Genomic DNA, 19,090 nt, shown 5'->3' with positions numbered 1-19,090 from the left:
CATTAGGGTCTTTTCCAGTGAGTCAACTCTTTGCATGAGGTTGTAAATTTAGTGTCTTCAAATAAAACATTTATCATCTTAAACTGCCAGAGGTCAGATGTTTGAAATGAATCTCACTGGGTTAAGTTCAAGTTATTGTCAGAGTTGTGTTATTTTCTGGAGGTTCTAGGAGGGGAAATTTTTGTTGCTTTTTCTGTTTCTAGAAGATACCTGCTTTCCTTGGTTTATAGCCTCTTCCATCTTCAAAACGAGTACTGACTAGTTGAGTCTCTCATGTCATACTCTGATACTGACCCTTCTGCCTCCAACTTACATGTTTAAGGACTGTTGTGATTACACTGAGCTCACCCAGATAATCCAGGATAATCTGTCTAAGGTCAATTGATTAACAATGTGAATTCCATCTGTAACCTTTATGCCTTTTGCATTTAACATAACATATTCAGGGGTTCCAGGAATTAGAGCATGGGTATCTTTGTGGGGGAAGGAGGGGGAAGTCATAATTTTGCCTGCAACAAATTGTTATTTTACCCACGCATTCTTAGTCTATCTTGTGCACATATATCATTTCTATCTCCATATAACATTGCTTATCTCTCTGATAGCGACCTATATGGTGCCTGTCATAAAGAATCATCTGTAGATTGATTCTGTTGTTTCTTTTTTGCTTGCTTTATTTATTTTATTTAAGTACAAGGTTGGCGTTCTTAAGCCTCACATTTCAGTTCAGTTCAGTTCAGTCGCTCAGTCGTGTCCGACTCTTTGCGACCCCATGAATTGCAGCACTCCAGGCCTCCCTGTCCATCACCAACTCCTGGAGTTTACTCAAACTCATGCCCATCGAGTTGGTGATGCCATCCAGCCATCTCATCCTCTGTCATCCCCTTCTCCTCCTGCCCCAAATCCCTCCCAGCATCAGGGTCTTTTCCAATGAGTCAACTCTTCACGTCAAGTGGCCAAAGTACTGGAGTTTCAGCTTCAGCATTAGTCCTTCCAGTGAACACTCAGGACTGATCTCCTTTAGGATGGACTGGTTGGATCTCCTTGCAGTCCAAGGGACTCTCGAGAGTCTTCTCCAACACCATAGTTCAAAAGCATCAATTCTTCGGCACTCAGCTTTCTCCACAGTCCAACTCTCACATCCATACATGACCACTGGAAAAACCATAGCCTTGACCAGACGGACCTTTGTTGGCAAAGTAATGTCTCTGCTTTTTAATATGCTATCTAGGTTGGTCATAACTTTCCTTCCAAGGAGTAAGCGTCTTTTAATTTCATGGCTGCAGTCACCATCTGCAGTGATTTTGGAGCCCAAAAAATAAAGTCTGACACTGTTTCCACTGTCTCCCCATCTATTTCCTATGAGGTGATGGGACCAGATGCCATGATCTTAGTTTTCTGAATGTTGAGCTTTAAGCCAACTATTTCACTCTCCTCGTTCACTTTCATCAAGAGGCTCTTTAGTTCCTCTTCACTTTCTGCCACAAGGGTGGTGTCATCTGCATATCTGAGGTTATTGATATTTCTCCCAGCAATCTTGATTCCAGCCTGTGCTTCTTCCAGACCAGCATTTCTCATGATGTACTCTGCATATAAGTTAAATAAGCAGTGTGACAATATACAGCCTTGACGTACTCCTTTTACTGAAAGTTTATTATGTGTCTGCCATTGGTCCATTAGCTTTCCTGTCTTCAATTCGCTTAATTCTGTAAGGTAGGTACCATTGTTATCCATGTTTCACAAATGTGGAAATGGAGGTTCAGAGAGACTTAGTCATTGGCCCAAGGTCACACAGCTAGCAAATGGCAGAACTCAGAGCTCAGAGTTGTGAGGTAGGTGGAGCCCCTTTTAGAGTATGGGCGCTTTTTGCTGATTAACCCCAGAGATGATCCTCTAATAAAAGTGACATTTTTCTGGCTTTGCCACTTCTAGACCTCAAGCCTCATTATGCTACAAAAGTGAAGTCACTCAGTCGTGTCCAACTCTTTGCAATGCCATGGACTGTAGCCTGCCAAGCTTCTCCCTCCATGGAATTTTCCAGGCAAGAGTACTGGAGTGAGTTGCCTTTTCCTTCTCCAGGGGATCTTCCCAACCAAGGGTTCGAACCTGGGTCTCCCGCATTGCAGGCAGACGCTTTACCATCTGAGCCACCAGGGGAGACCTATTTATGCTGCCAAGTTGTCCTGAAATAGCCATTCTGCAGGTCATCCTTATAATGCCTGCTTGTCTGACAAGGGAAATCATCCAAATAAGGAAAGAGAAGGGAAAATCAAAGGAAATAGAACGCTTCTGGCCTCCCCTGCCAGCTAATTCTCCTTAAATAACGCCTGCCTAACTCTTCCTTGAAAAAACATTTCGCCAGTCACTCTTCTATTGAAAAATCTCCTAAGCCTCTCTAAAGGCTGCTACTGCTGCTGCTGCTGAGTCGCTTCAGTCGTGTCCGACTCTGTGTGACCCCATAGACAGCAGCCCACCAGGCTCTGCCGTCCCTGGGAGTCTCCAAGCAAGAACACTGGAGTGGGTTGCCATTTCCTTCTCCAGTGCATGAAAGTGAAAAGTGAAAGTGAAGTCGCTCAGTCGTGTCCGACTCTTCCTGACCCCATGGACTGCAGCCTACCAGGCTCCTCCGTCCATGGGATTTTCCAGTCAAGAGTACTGGAGTGGGGTGCCATTGCCTTCTCCATCTCTAAAGGCAACCCCCTATAAAACCTCTCTTTTAAACAGGGCAGGATTTCTGTGCCTCACTTTGCAGACCTTGTATGATCCACTTATTTATTCACACCAATAATGGTTAAGTTCTTTTTTGACCATTGAGTATAACAGGGGATGGTAGGATAGTATAATACAACCATCACAGGAGTTAGAGAAAAGAAGAGAGTTTCCATTTAGAAGGTCAGCAAATAGAGAAAGTGGTGTTCTCTGTTGCAAAAAATAAAAAAGGAATAATTTGCATATGTAGATTTGAAAAGGGAAGTGCTCCCCAGAAACTAGAATCCTCTGATTCAAGATGTAGAGAAGAAAAACAAATACTGGACACATTTAGAAAATGGAATGGAAAATTTGAAATTTAGGTGGAGGCAGAATTACTAAGGCCTGGGAGGGTTGATGGTGATGCTATGATGATGCTGATAGAGGTTAACATGTATAAAAGACTCTGTGCACTTGATTGTGTTGTTGGTACCATACAAGCCCATCTAGCTACTGTGTCATTCAGACCTCACAATTTTATGAGATAGAGACTGGCTTTATCTTCATTATAGAGATGAAAAAAGGAAGGAATAGAGAATTTTATTCCCATTACAGAAGTGATCAAACTGAGGCAGAGAGAGCTTGCCTAAAGTCAGACAGCTGGAGAGGAAGGAACATAGAATTCAGATCCAGGTCTGACTCCATATGCTCCTCAAAGTCATTCCATGAGCCCTGAGCCCTGAACCCTGAGCCAGTCAGCTAAGGTCCTTGGACATTGAGTCTGGGTTCAGGAACAATGGAAGCTTTGAGAGCTATAGAGTGACATGGTGCGTTAAAAGGTTATTCTCTCCAAGGATGTTTCCACACAGTGAGTTACAGATTAGCTACTGAAAAATCAGTCCACAGACATAAAGCATTTCTGGATCATTCCTCCCTGCTTTCAAGCAGGGAGGCCCCATTCTTCTTCCTGCTGGTAATTTTCTCTCCGTCCCTTCAACGTCTTTCTCCCCTAGCCCCTGGCTTACCCCGGTCAGCATCATAAATGTAGACAAATTTTTGCCACTTGTAATGGTCGATGATACTGATGAGGGCATCCTGCAGCTCGGGGCGCAGCTGGAGGACGAACTGGTTGGATGTGTCAACGGGAAAGCTTGGTGTAATGAAGCAGACGTGGAGGGCCCCGCAGAAGGAGGTCAGCATGTTGACAGTCCTCCGTTCATAAAACCCAAAGATGGCATAGACTCCTTTAGAGAACTGGGAACAGACTGGAAAAGGAGAAGAGAGAAATTAATGAATAGAGGAAGATGCTGCAAGCATGTTGTCAGTGGCTCTAAAACTATCTCATCCACTAGCCTATCCATCCAACTCATCATCCTTCTATTATCTAGCTAGCCTTCTACCCACTCAGGCAATCTATCCCTCCATCCTTTCAGCCCACCAACCTATCTAACTGTCCATCTATTTTACCCATCTGTGCATCCATTCACTCATTCATCTGTCCAACCCACCCATCCATCTGTTGAAGCAGTCTTTATTAGGTGCCATTTCCATGCCAAGCGTTGTCATGGTTATTCATTATAAATGTATACAATGCAGTTTTGTATGTTCTTTCATGTTATCTGTACAACAACCTTATTAAGGTAGGAAAAGGATGACTAGGTAAGTTTTTAAAGGGAGAAACCAAGGCTTAGAAAGGTAATGAACATGTCCAAGGTATCACAGATAGACGGTATCTGAGTTAGGCAGGTATCTTGAGCCCAATTTAACGATCTTTGTATGACACTGCCCATCACTTCAAGGCAAAGCATAATAAGGTGCCTGTAGAAAGAGAGTCTGTCAGCTTGCTGCTGATGCCCGTTTAAGAAAACAAGTGTTGATTTTCCCAGCCTACCCTTAGCTTTCAGTGTACATTTCCCTGCTGATGTTCATCATGTGTTTGTACATCCTGCTAGCTGATTTTTCAGGCCCCCTGGTGTATCAGCCACAGTAATAGCTTAGCTGTGTGAATATCCCCACAGGAGTCATTTTGTGAGATCCCAGTTAAGTTACCAACACTGGTTGATGTTCAGTTAGACTGCTGGTTAGACTATAATGGTAAAAAAGACCCAAGTTATGGGAGCAAGTTCAGGTCATTCAGCAATGAAACTTCATTTTAATATGTGATACAGGGTTCCTAGACTTTGCCCCAATGAAGTGACCAACTGTAATGCCAACCCCAGTGCCCCCAAATTACTGTCCTAATATGGATGGTGAGGTAGACAAGTCATTCTCATCACGGTGACAGTATTTTAGAGTGCTTTGCTGTATATGTTAGGCTGTTCATTTCTCATCACAACTCTGTGACTTTGGTATTATCAGTTTTATTTTAAGATGAAAAAGCTGATGTTCTTAGATGATGTTCTTAGATTCTCTCTTGACCATATCACCTGCTTTCATGACCCCACACTGCCTTTGTAGATGGGCTCTCAAACTATGCTCCATGAGCATTGCCCAAATGTGTTCCATGAAACATTAGTACCACAAAAAGTGAAGTGAAGTGAAGTTGCTCAGTTGTGTCTGACTCTTTGTGACCCCATGGACTATAGCCTACCAGACTCCTCCATCTATGGGATTTTCCAGGCAAGAATACTGGAGTGGGTTGCCATTTCCTTCTCCATAGTACCACAAAGTGCTCCTTAAAAAGAAAAGACTTCTTTGTGTAAACACATTTTGGAAATGATGCAAACCCTGTCCTCCCTTTGCAGTTTCATGCTACATACTAGCCACATAAAAGATTGAGAGGAATCCTGTTCCAAAAAATCCAGATTTTTGTCAAATTCAAACACTGCCAGGGCCCTTTGTTGGTGAATACATTTTAACATGTAATTGATACACTGGATCAGGCTGAACTGAAGAATGCCATTAGCTACTAGGACCTAGTTGCCTACCAAGTCTCAGTTCTCAGTTACTTCCTGGATATTCCCTTCATGTCCCTGCAAGATGTTCTCTTAAAGATTGTAATGGAGCCATACAAGCCATCTGTTTAACTTCCAGTGTAACCCAGCATATCATCTAAGGAACCCTGGCAGGCGCCCTTTATTTTGTGTGTTTGGGTATGTTTTTTAATTTAATTTTTATTTTGTATTGGACTGTAGTTGATTTGCAATGTGTGTTAGTTTCAGGTGTGTAGCAAAGTGACTGATTCTTTTTTAGATACTTTTCCCATATAGGTTATTACAGAATATTGAGTACAGTTCCCTGTTCTATACAGTCGGTCCTGATTGATAACCTGTTTTGTATATAGTAGTATGTTTATGTTAATCCCAAACTCATAATATCTGCTTGCATACTGAGTTACTGGGTACTCAGTGCTTCTCAAGGTGTCTAGTCCATCGACTGACCATTCTCTGAAACCAGAGCCCCACATGCCTGCTCTTAACCTACTCTGTGGCCCTGCTGGTGTCTGAAGGTGGCCCTCCTGGACTCCAGCTTTATGCCATCCTCCACCTAGAAACCCAAGGGATCCTTTTAATTGAACAAAACAGAACACATTGTTTGCCCTTTCTTGTATGCAAAACCTCTCCAAAGTTTTGAGGTTTCCCATTGCACAGAGGAAAAATGATGGTGACTCAGAGCCAGAGTAACCACTTCTCTGCGCCCCTATCTCACACCCTGTCCTTGCCCCCTGCTCCAGCCACACTGGCCTTTGTTTTGTTCTCTGGCCTCCTCACTCCTTCTGCCCTAGCTGGGCCACCTCCTCCTGCAGCGCCCTTCCCTTATGTCTTTGCAATGCTCACTGCTTTTCAGCAGTTGTGTCTCAGCTCATATCTCTCCTGCCTGGACTGGCCTTCCTTCATCACCTCTTCTAGATGGTTGTTCCATCCTCCCCTCAACCCTCTATAAATTTCTATCACATCTCCCATCATAGCTTTCATACTTGAATGATTATTATTTGAAATAGTTTTTTCTTTTTTTTTTGCTTGTATATATCTGTGACTGCTCAGGTCAATGTTAATTCCCAAAAAACAGGGGTCTCATTTATGCCCCAAAGCCAGCATAATACCCAGGACATGGTAGATGAGTGCTGATGAGAGGGTCACATGGCCTGCAGTAAGGGATGAGGAGGAGCTGGTGGGTCACCCTGGACCTCTTCCTCCTCCTCTGTTCTGGGTCGATGTCTCCGTATTAGCTATTTATCCTTTACTGCTCACACTATTTTCTCTTTCGCCCTAATGAGGCCACTCCGTCTTTTTGCAGCTGACAATAGTAGGCACTGTCTTTAAATGTCTGTTGTAATTGTCAGAATCACGACTTCCATAAATATGGATTTCTCCACCAGGAAGCATACATTGTATATTATTCTCCTCATGTTAAATATAGATTTGTCAAAAAGCACAATCCATCTTACTGGGTGAAGTGTATATGAGGAGCACATAAACCCCATTAAAATATTATAATATGCTCTCTGCAGTATTTTTAGGATCTCCTCTTTCCTTGCTGAAATGAAATATTATCCAGTGGCATATAAATCTCATGTTCCAGTCCATTTCCTGACATCACCTACTTGGTTTGCACCTTTCCTTGGGCCTCTAGGGCCCTTGTGTCCACTGTTTCTTGCTGGAACTTTAGAAGTGGAAGAGGAAAGGATGAGATGGGATGGAAGAAATGGGTGCACGTAAGCATGATAGACTCTTTATACTCACAGAGGCCAGGATATTTTCCCTTCTCAAGTTATCTTCCTATTTTTGCCTTTTGCAAGTCTGTTTTCCCTCCTTGAACTGAATATATTATCCTCAAGGCTAAGAGGGTACATTTTCCCACTTCTCCCTAAAAGAACATGGCTTGGAGGTAGCCTTCTGGACATACCGAAGTGGACCCTGACCCCAGACTTGTTCAGCATCTGATCTTCAATCTGACTCCTTATTTCAACTAAGCCTAAGCAGCAACAGAGAAAAGGCCAGCAAGAGACTGAGACTAAGACTCTGTGGGCCCAGGGCCTGTGGGGTGCTGCATAATTGGTTAAATGTTGAGAAATATAATTAGTTATAGTGCATTTCCTTAAATCTGTCACAGTAAATATTCAATTAAAAAAGATAACCTGGTCTTGTAGAAAAAGTACTAAACTAGATGCCAGAAACCTAGAGGATTCTCTTTTTGGTTTTTATCACAACCCAGAACTATGTGACCTTGGACCAACCCCAGGCTCTCCCTGGGTCTCAGTCTCCCATCTGTAAATTGGTGGCTTCAGACTTCATAATAAATGTTCCTTCAGGCTCCTACAGTCTACGTTCTAGTCAAATTAGTTGAAAAATATTAACTGAGCATACTTTGTTTATTTCCTAGTCAAACTTTTATCAAACTCTAGTGCAATTTTTCAAACCTAGAAATCAGATGAAGGTTCTGAGTTCTTAAATTTGATTGTAATAGAACCCTGGCACTAAATCCAGATGCATTCAGAGTCTTGAGTTGTATTTAAGATACAGTTTTTAATGTGATCAGTGAGTTAGTTACCTAGGAGAAAGAAATATTCCAGTATTCTTGCCTGGAGAATACCATGGAGAGAGGAGCCTGGTGGGCTACGGTCCATGGGGTCGCAAAGAATCAGACACGACTGAGCGACTAATATTTTTCACTTTCAGAGAGTAGATGAATGAAGGCCAATCAGAAAGCAGGCTAGAGGTGGACCCTGTGTCATTAGATACAGTGAGCCCGAGGAGAAATGGGAACATTGGAAAGCAGTCTGGGGACCCTGTGGAGTACTAGTCGGTCAGATTCTCAGGCTGATGGAGAATTCCAGTAGGCGGGACTGTGTGTGTATTCTCCATTTAAGACAGCAATGGTTTATATAGTGCCTCTGATAGTAAGAATTAAGAGCTGATGTTTGAGCACTTATGAAGTACCAGACTCATGCCAAAGACATTCCCTGGCAATGACTTCTTTCTTCCTGTGAGTTAGGTTACAAATTGGGAAGGGCAAGTCCAAGACCAGCATAAGACAAAACTGAGATCTGAACTCTACCAGTCAGACCACAAGGCTTGAACTCTTGACTTCTGTGATATGACATCCCTTCCCTCCCTTCTATAATACTGGAAGGAGACAGTCATGGCATAGAGGACAGCTTCAGTTTCTAGAAAATCCTCTCCTGTAGCTCATTGCCTTCCCCTGATGACAGATCAAGAGGCATTACTGCATTAGGATCTATTGATATTAAAACAAAATGAAACTGGGTGGTGTTCACTTCAGCCCCCTCTGGTCCCCGGGGATCATGCAAAGCATATACACACACATCTGTTCTTCTATTGGCCATCCGCCCATGCATCCACTTCTCAACATTTCACATCTACCACTCGTGAGACTCTATGTTAGGCAGTAGACATGGAGTGGTGAAATCAGCAAGGTCCAACCTCAAGGACCATTGCCTGGAAAATGGGAAAGACCTGGATCAAACTAGTCATTTACACTTCATGTAAGTGCTGTGGAAGGGATGAGGTCAGGGTTCAGGCAGGGGCACCCAACCTCAGACTTTGGGAACCTCAGAGAAGGCTTCTGAGAAGAAGTGCCAGCTTTGACCCTGAAAGATAATCGGAGATCAGCCAGAAGAAGGGATGTGTGTGTGGGGCAAGGGTAGAGTGCAGTTGCTTGTGCATAAAGAGTATTCCAGGTGGAAGGAAGAACAGTAGCAAAGACCTGGCAGAGAGAAAAGCCATCGCACATTCAGGGAACCCCGCCAGAGTGTCAGATTCCGAGGTCCCTGCCTCCAAGAGATTTTGCAGCAGAATGCGGCCAACAATCAGAGTGAGCAGAAACGAGGCCAGGAATTCCCTCTTGGGGAGGTAGGAGGGCAGGCCCTGGCGAGGGCAGGAAAACCCCCGCTCTGCAAGGCGCAGGCTGTCCAATTCCATCCTCACTCGGCTCAAACCTCTTTGATAATCACTTCTGGTTAAGGCACCATCCACTTAGTATCAATAAATCTCCCAGCCCTGGGCACTCTTCCTGACAGCTCTCTCCCAGGGAGGGATCTCCTGGTATTAGCAACTCCTTTTTTATTGTCACTTCATTTAAGGCCTCTCACACCGACATTTCTCCTTGGCTCCTGGCTGCAGTCCCTGGAAATGTGGCAGCCTCATTGTAAATGGTGGTTAATGAGGTGACAGGGTGGCTCCATTCAGGGGGAGGGAGATGGAAAGTGTGTGTGTATGTGTATGGAGGGACTTTTCGACACTCATCGTGCTCCTTGAATAATCCTATCCTTATGGGTAGAAATGACATTCTTGATCTGAGTCTAACCTTGTGACATCAAAGGTGCTTTATTTCTGTCTTTCAGACAATGGGAGTGCCCCTCCATCCCCTTACACTCTCTTACATCCAAGATCTGATGATCATATGTCACCTTAATAGATATAAATTGTCCTCATCTCCTTTAAACAGCAATTATTTAGAATTCTGAAACATGTCTAGGGCTTCTCTGTCACTTACTAGATAAAGCCTTATTGTTCATTTATTAAGTCAACAAATATTTATTGAGCACCAGGAAACTGGGAAGCAGTGATGACACAAGACAGGTGTGTCTTCTGCCTTCTCAGAGCTTAGACAGGAGATCAGTGTTCTGTAAGTTTTAAATTAAGGGAAAGAAAGGATATTTTGAGATAGTAATAAGTATTAAACATAGAACAAATTATTGTAACTATCATGATAGCCAGTGTTTACTGAGTACTTATTTCAGGGGGTCATGGTGCTAAGTACCTGTGCCAATATCCAGGAAGAGGGACCAGTTTATCCAAAGGCAATGAGGGGAAAGAGAGGAAGGGGCCTTAGAGAAAGTCCAGAAAAGCCAGTACAACTGAGACAGGGATGTGGCAGAGTTGGAGGTGGTGGTGGGGGACCAAACTGCCAAGGGCCTTGCCAGGACTAGCAGTGTTAAGCCCCTGAGTCATGTGTCCATGTTGCGTATACTTTGACTTTGGGTTCCTCTCAGCTTCCTAGAGCCTCTCTCTTCACCTTGGCCCTGGAGCCCAGTTGGGACCGGGCAACAGAGGGAGATGCAGAAGAGGAGGCCTCCTCCCTGCTCAGACTTGCGTATTTATTATGAAACATGAGTATTAATTACCAGGCACTGAAAGTCAATGAGATGTGACATGGTATATGAGGCCAAGAATTGGTTACAGGCTGGGCTCACTGGTCCTGGAATTAGATTCACCTTGTGGGCTGACATATGAAACCAGGGGCAGGGGAAGGACAAATAGATGGAGAGATCATAGGTTCTGTGGGAATGCTTTTCAGGAGCCTGGCCTGGTTCTGGAAAAGTAAACACAGAGAAACAAATCTGGGACTAGGAACAAGCCCCTTTCCCTCTCTGAGCTGCATTTCCCCCATCTGGACAAAGGAGTTTCTACTAAATCAGTATTGTGTGCATATGTGTGTGTGTGGGGGGGAGAGTACCTCTAATAAAACATTTATGCTCCCTGAAGATGTGTAGTTCTACAGACAGGGATTTTCTCTTTCTTCTTTCCATCTTTCTTCTATCTAACTACTTGCCCACCCTTCCAACAAATGTTTACTGTGCACACAATGTATGTCAGACAGTGGGGGTGCCAGGGGAATACAATACTGAGAACCTTCCATCATGGAGCTTAGGATCTAGAGAGGGGAGAGAGATGATGTACATGTGAGTAAGATCGTTAGGATCTGAGAAGTGTTAGGAGGCAATGATAAGAGATGACAGGAGTGTGATTGATGGGGCTACTTACATACAAGGGTGAAGGAGACCCTCTCTGTGGCAGTAACCTTTGAGCTGAGAAAATGAATCATACGGAGGAGCTGGCCAGGCAGAGGGCCAGGGAAACAGTTTCAGGTGGACGGAACAGGAAGTACAAAGGCTCGCAATAAGGTTCAGGAAAATATTGGTGAAATTGAGAAATAAAAAGAAGGCCAGGGTAGATGCAGTGCAGGCCAAAGGAGAAAAGCAGTAGCAATGGAGGTGAAGGAGAACACATGTAACTCTCTGAGTAAACCTTACTGCTCCCCTAAGGTGCACAGCGCTTCATGTGAGCTCGTGTGTCTGCTGAGCTCTAGAACATCACCTTGTTCAGGGGTAGTCTCGGTCTGATTTTAACTGAGTCCTCAGCTCTAACATCCTATAGATAAAGGCAATGGAGAAGAGACACAGTGGAGGGAAAGCTGGTTCTGACCCAGTGCAAAATGGGAAAAGGAAATCTGACTTAGGTGTGATGGGGCTATAAACATGGGCCGATGAGTTCATGGGGTTTGAGTGTAGCTTCTGCTCCTCTTGGATGTTTCCAGGCTTGCTTTAGTTCTGGGCCTTTGCTCATGTTCTTGTTCCAGCCTGTACAGACTTCCTGACTTCTGCCATTTCCCGCTACAAATTCTTTCCAATCTTTAAAGGTTCAGCTTAAATGCCACCTCTTCCATGAAGCTCTCATGCTTCCCTTTTCCTAACTATGTCTATAAAAGTCTCCATCCCTCTCTTAAATATCCACAGAAATATATGCCTCTTATCAATTTTTATGCAGCCCACATGCTTTATTAGTTTGAGTTCTTTGATTGCAAGGACAGAAATGAATGCATCCTAACTGAAGACAAAAGAAGAAAGGAGGGGGGACTCAAAGACTGAACCTTAGGCAGATGGAAATTGCATGAGATTGGGGAATCTAGGTGTGAGAATTTCATAGATGGTGTCTTCAGAATATCACCGTTGCTTCAGCCATTTGTGATCATTGCTCCACACAGCTCCAGACGGGCCTTTTTCAGAGTTAGGAGTCATCCCTTGGTCAAGGGAAGGCAGAGAAACTAGCTAATTATCTTCCTAAGATTAGGTAACCATCTTACTAAGAAGGTATCAGCCAAAGGAAAATGAATGTGTTGTGGACAGAGAGAAGATGGATGTCGGACATATCAAACCAACTGATGTCTACTACATATCTATCTGCCAGTATTTTATAATACAAGTTGAAGTCTAAGACCATATTAGGAGCTCCATAAATGTCACAATCATCTAAGCACCATGTCTGTCTGTTTCAGTCATTATTGCCTCTCTCCTATGGGTTAGATGCTGTGCAACAGAGTGGTGAATAAGACAGATGGTGCCTCTGCTTTCATAAAGCTCATTTGATTCTTTATGATCCTTAGAGGGCATCACACAACGACTACACAGTATTTCTGGTAAATGAGAGACTGAAGACTGATTGAATGAATGAATGCCTATCGTTCACTTATACTACTTGGTACTCTTTTTGACAGTTGACCTAATCTTGCTTCCATGGCATTTCTTACGTTGGGTAGACTTATTTTTCTTTGTATTATCAAATGACTTTTTGTGTATGTACATTTTTCACCCACAATTGAAGTGTAAGCTCTCTTGAAGGTAGAAGCCTTTCAACTCCTATGATTTTTCTCGGCATGTTCAATGTGATGTATCTTGTATACAGCTGGATTGGGAATAACCATAAATGCTTGGTGATATTGCTTTGTTTCACAGTCTTCTAAATGAAGATGACCATCTAGCAACCATGAACTTGGGGAATATCCATTGTGCCCCCACCCTTGGTCCAAATTCCCCCTGCTTCAGCCCACTGAACTGTGTCACTCCCTGTTATATTAGGCTGATAGAGAATAAGAGAACTTCTCCTAGACTGGTGTCCAAAACTCAGCCACCCTTAATATATTCCACCTGCAGCAGTCAAGTCTCCTTAGTCAGTGCTCCCTGAGCAAGAAGATTTACATCCTATTACATGACTCAACCCTTAGGTTTTCTAAAGGATTCAAAATGAGGGCGTTTTTCACCCTTGTACAGCAAACCAGGTAACCATTTAGTATTATGGGCAGAAGAGCTTTCAGAGATAGTTCATATAATCACACACACACACACACACATATGTGCTGTTCTCCTTGCTTCTAACTTAACCCAAGAACCACTGTAGGATTGTTAGAGCTGAAAGGTACTTGGTCTTGAGGGCCTTTTAACCTAGAAAGAAATCTCGTAAAAGATGTCTGTCTGCCTGACTCCACTTTGAAATCTGTAGAATTTAAATGTGCTTGGAATATGTAAAACCTGATGTCAAGGTCACCACTAGCCACAGCTAGAACCTCCTGAAGATGGTGGCATCCTGGAGACTTCTCACTACCTATCTGTTTTGGGTGGCTGTCCCTACTTGGGGAAAATTACTGTTCTTCATCTTATTTATTATTATAGTTCTGTCCCCTATTGAGGGTTTACTATGCACCAAATCCTGGTCTAAGCACTATCATTTACTTCCCACAGCAACCTTATAATTTTTTTTTTTGTCCTATTTCATGCATGAAGAAGCTGAAGCTCAAGGAGGTTAATTAATCTCTCACAAGTCATTCATGTGATAAGTGACAGAGTTGAGATATGAATCCAGGTCGGTTCCCCTCCCCTGTGACTTGAACCATATTAACTCTGGTCCCCAGAAAGTCTGTCATCACAAACCAGAGCTCTCATTTCCCTGATAATAGTACCAGGCAACACTGAACGCTTACTATAAGCCAGGGACTCTGCTACCTGCTTTCTACGAATTACTCATTTACTGCCATTTCACTAGTGTAGAGGGATTCAGTTCTTACTGCCATTTTATGGAGATAAAAAAACCGGGGCTAATTTACTTGCCCAAGGTCACATAGCCACCAAGTAGAAGATTCAGCCTCTAAACACAGGAATTCTAGCTTCAGAGCCATTGCCCTGCTCCTCTATGCCAGGAGACAGCAACTTTTTCTGCAAAGGAACACAGTATCTTAGGCTTGGTGGGCCCTGCAGTCTCCACTGCAACTGCTCTATGATGCTTGGTAGCATGAAAACAGCCAAGGACAACAGGTACATAAAATGAGTGTGAAACTTTATTTACCATGTAAACCTTTATTTACAAAAGCAGACGTTGTGCTACATTTGGTCTGTGGCCAGCTCCTACTCTGCGGGCCTCTGCTGCTGGACAGCAAGAAGGCTGAAATGTTGACATTTTGAGCAGAGGTAGTAAAAGTTCACAGTGCATTATATGAGCTTTAAATCTCTCTCATCCACTACATGTTGAGACTACCCAGTGGGGCAGGTAGGGCAGGATTGATGAACCTCGAGCCCACATACAGATGAGGAACCAGGGACACAGGTGTGAACCCGTGTCTTCCTTTCCACATCTTGTGGTTCTTCTGCAGTGGCTCTGGCAAGGGAGACCTGGGTCTCGAGAGGCCAGGGGCTTTCAGAGGCTTCCTTAAAAGGGATGCACGTCACTGTGGCTGCACCCTTCAAGGCCAAGGCTCAGGCGCACAGAGGGGCTGAGGCAGGAGCACTTGGTCCAGGGCTGGGAGAGGGGCTGCACAAGGTTGGAACTTGGATTTGAGGATGAGGTCAGGGCTCATTCTTGGGTTGAGTTCTGGGGCCAAGGCCAAGGCTGCAGACCTGCGCTAGGGCACGTGCTTGCTCAGCCTCATTTGTGGGTAGGAGGTAGGGTTAACTCAAAAGTCCAGGTAGAGATTACATCTATCTAGCTCTGCTGCCATGCAGCCTTGGGGAACTAGCACAGAAACCCACTAGAGCAGAAGGAATGGGAGTGAGACACTAGCCAAAGGGAAGGGGTTAGTGGAGAGATCAGCCTCATAGCGTCCTCTGCCTCTGGCCCCGTCACCCCCCTGTGCCACCTCCCCCGCCGCATCACAAAGCATCTTCTGCTGGTTCATGAATGAACAGTCCCTGCAAGGAACACCAGGTAAATCATTCCAGAAATGAAGCTAGACTCACCCTCCGACGATCTTGATTGTATTCTCTGGGTGAGTGGGAAAAATATTTTCTCGTTTGCTATTCTTTTTCTATGAAAATCATGCATATAAATAGGTGTTCCTAAGCCAAGTGGCAAGCCTGTAATGCACTTCACACCACAAACTTGACTGGCACCTGCCCATCAAGGCAAACCTTCATGAAAATCTGCAGATGACTGCCTGAGGGTGCCCTATATCAGTGAAATTCACTTTTCTAGCGAGGGTATATCTACTGAGGAGGGGAAGGACAAAAATGAAGGAGGAATAAGGCTATAGAAACAAGAGGTTCCAGCTCTCAAAACTATATGACACCACCAGGAATCAAATTCTACCTTGCCTGATATCTGAATCCACTCCTGACTCTGCCCCTGCCTGAATTCTAGAGCTGAACCCTAAGCAAGGGGAGAGGTGGATACAGAAGAAAAGCTCAACATTTTTATTTTCTTTCCTGCTCATCTAATCTAGGTCTCAGAAAAGCATACTGAGAATAGTGAATTTTAAACAAACCCTCAACCAGTAGAGTCCAACAAGGACGTGAAGGTCAATCAAGGATTTACCAATAAGGGCACTTTGAATTTTAAGCTCCCTGCCTACCTCTCCTTGAGCTTCCCAGGTGATTCAGGGGTGAAGAATCTGCCTGCACTGCAGGAGATGCAGGTTCTATCCCTGAGTAGAGAAGTTCCCCAAGAGAAGGAAATGGCACCCACTCCTGTATTCTTGCCTGGGGAAGCTCATGGACAGAGGAGCCTGGTGAGCTACAGTCCATGGGGTTGCAAAGAGTCAGACACAACTTAAAGGCTAAACAGCAACTATCTCTCCTGCCACATCTCCTACCCAGGCCGTGCCCCTTCTGTCTATCCACACACTGGTCTTTCACTTTCCAGGACAGTCTAAACTTTTTTTGCCCTGGGGTTTTGGCACGTGCAGTTCTCCCCTAGAAAGTTCTTCCAAACCCTCTTCAAGTGGCTGAGTCTGTAGTCTTTAGGTCTCCACTTCAGGTTCTTTCTTCAGAGAGGCTTTCTCTGTGCTTTTGCCCTTTTATTCTCTACACCAGTGCTGTGTTTATTTCCATCATAACTTGTCTCTGTCTTTAATTATCCTGTTTAACGTTTTGTTTATTGGCGTCATTTCATGTCTCCCAACACAGCAGAGATCATGATTATTTCATCTCCTGCTTTAGTCCTGGCATCTCGCAAGGTACTTGGCACCGGGGACTCACCAAGACATTTGCTGAATGGAATGGATGAGTGAATGACCAAACAGACTGCCCATTCTCTATATTACCTTTAGCAAGTTATTCCCCCTCTCTGGAGTTCATGTCCTCGTTTGTTTAAAAAAAGTGAGATTCATTTAGCTATAACACTCTTCTACCTCTAAAACTACACATTTTCTTATTTGTCATTTTCCAGATGGGAATGTTGAGGCATGAAAGCATGCTGTGCCCAGGGATGAGAGCTCAGGTCTCCTAGACAATTTCCTACTGACACTCTTTAGCAAAAGCCCAGCCTCCTCCTCTGCCGAGATGCCTCCCCTCCAAAACCAACTCCCTGGTATTTAGTTCCCTTTGTTCCAAAATTTGAGTCTCTTTTCAACGTTTCTCAAAACATGAAATAGTTTTGATGTTTCATCCATGAAATAGGATGAAATAGCTCCTGCTAAGAAACAGTCCAGACTCCTTGATTTCTAAAAGAAATTCTTAGAATAATAGCCGTTCTTACTGACTAGGAGTGTTCGCTTTGTATGCCCCCCCCCCCCCCCCCCCGAATTAAGATCCAGGAGTGTGTGTGGGAGGGGAGAGGCTGAGATTCAAACTCATTCTGGGGAAAATAGTAAGTGAGGAAGGAGAGAGTAAAAGACACAGATACAATGCAGAACTGCTGAGAGCATTTGGAGAAAACATACTCATGAAGCTATTGTACTAGATTTTTTTTTTTTTTTTTTTTGCTTGGGTGTAGTGCACCCACAGGGCTCCATGTGAGAGAGCCTCAGTGGCCCTGATCCACCCACAGCCTCATTTCTTAACAGCCCACTGAATGCTGGAGACCACAATCACATGGCTAGGTCTTCATACCTCTGTAGACATTCCTTACAAACGCCCCTCCGCACCTGAAAAACTCCTACACTTCCTTCAAGACCCCAGTTAGATGTTGCCTCCAGTAGGAAGTCTTCCAACCCTTCCAGAAAAAATGAGTTCCTCCTCTGAGCTTCTACTGTGCTTTCTTTCTTAGCACTTCTCTTGATATTCTGTAATTTCATGTCTGTCTCTTCATTAGACTGTGAACTTCTACAGGGTGGGGCTGGGTCTAATTTGTTTGTTTTTAAAGTCTCAGGGCCTAGCCCTGGTCTTGATGGAGTAGATGCTCAGTAACTGTTGAATATATTTGGGTTTTCTCACCTGTGAAGTGAAGGCAATAAAATCTGCCTTACCAGTTGTAAGATTATCCAAGTCCTTAGATTCACTATAAAGGGTAGTATACACATCGATGTAGTACATCATCTTATTCAAATTGCATAACTTAAATGTAATAGAGACTGGAGAGGATATTATTATTCTCTTTATCCAAATGAACTTCCAAGGGTTCAGTCTTGCTTTAAGTAGCACAGTCAATAAGTATCAAACTAGGAGAAGAAAACCAATTTACTTGACTTCTGGGTTCTCCCCTCCCCCCAGATTGGATCATAAATACCTTTCAAAAATTAGCTGTAAGTTTAGCCATGCTGATTGATTGACAAGAGAAAACATGGATATACATCCTTCTAAAGATGCCATGAATGTATCTCCTATACTCCCGGCCCCCAGCAGCCTAGTGCTGCGTCACTGTTCACCATGCATAGTCAGTTCTTGTACCTGTGGGTTCCACATCCACGGACCAACCAACCATGGATTGAAAGTACTCACAAAAAAGAATTGGGAAAGCTCCAAAAAGCCAAATTTGAATTTTCTGTGTGCCGACAACTGTTTACATAGCACGTACATTATATTTATAACTGTTTCACAGAGTTTACTTGCATCAGGTGTTACAAGTAACCTATGGATGCTTTAAAGTATATGGGAGGATGCACATAGGTTATATGCAGATACTGTGCCATTTTTACATAAGGACTTGAGCATCCATGATTCTGGTATCTGAGGAGGGTCTTGGAACCAATCCTCCACAGATGCTGAGGGATAGCTGTATTTACTGCTTTCTTTATCACTTTCCTGCATCGCTGCCTCCATCTTGCTCTCTTTCTCTTTTGTCACCCTCCTCCACTCTTCACATAGCAGCCAGAATGTTCTTTTGAAAATGGAAATGGGGTCCTGACATAGTCCCCTTGAGCTTTGAGAGTGTCCTCAGCATGTGTTCAGTAATTTTTTAATATTTATTTATTTGACTGTGCTGGGTCTTAGTTGTGGCCTGTGGGATCTTTAGTTGCAGCATGTGAACTCTTAGTTGTAAAATATGGGATCTAGTTCCCCAAACAGAGATGAAACCTGGGCCCCCTGCACTGAGAGAGTGGAATCTTAGCCACTGGACCACCAGGGAAGTCCCTGTCAGTAATGTTTATATTGCCTTGCATGACCTGTCAGGGTCCGCCTTTTGACTGAACCCTGGTAATCTGAACAGTTTCATTCATCCTCTCCCTTTCTCTATCCACT

General features: G+C 43.8%; 1 protein-coding gene and 1 long non-coding RNA gene across 5 annotated transcripts in view; one reads left to right on the top strand and one right to left on the bottom strand.

Annotated features, from left to right (window-relative positions):
* LOC139034436 (uncharacterized) overlaps positions 1-19,090 on the top strand; it is a 307,394-nt gene that overhangs the window by 918 nt on the left and 287,386 nt on the right. The gene's annotated exons all lie outside the window — the stretch shown is intronic.
* The window catches only part of GRIA1 (glutamate ionotropic receptor AMPA type subunit 1), a 336,900-nt gene that overhangs the window by 144,953 nt on the left and 172,857 nt on the right, over positions 1-19,090 (bottom strand). For all 4 annotated transcript variants that reach the window (XM_020872856.2, XM_020872855.2, XM_020872858.2 and 1 more), the window contains exon 3: positions 3,714-3,953. In XM_020872856.2, coding sequence (XP_020728515.2) covers positions 3,714-3,953 — 240 coding nt within the window. The remainder of the gene's footprint in view (positions 1-3,713; positions 3,954-19,090) is intronic.

The sequence above is a fragment of the Odocoileus virginianus genome, chromosome 3 (genome assembly GCF_023699985.2).
Source record: "Odocoileus virginianus isolate 20LAN1187 ecotype Illinois chromosome 3, Ovbor_1.2, whole genome shotgun sequence".
Taxonomy (NCBI): domain Eukaryota; kingdom Metazoa; phylum Chordata; class Mammalia; order Artiodactyla; family Cervidae; genus Odocoileus; species Odocoileus virginianus.
The sequence above is the reverse complement of the archived record's forward strand: the minus strand, read 5'-3'. Positions and strand labels throughout refer to the sequence as shown.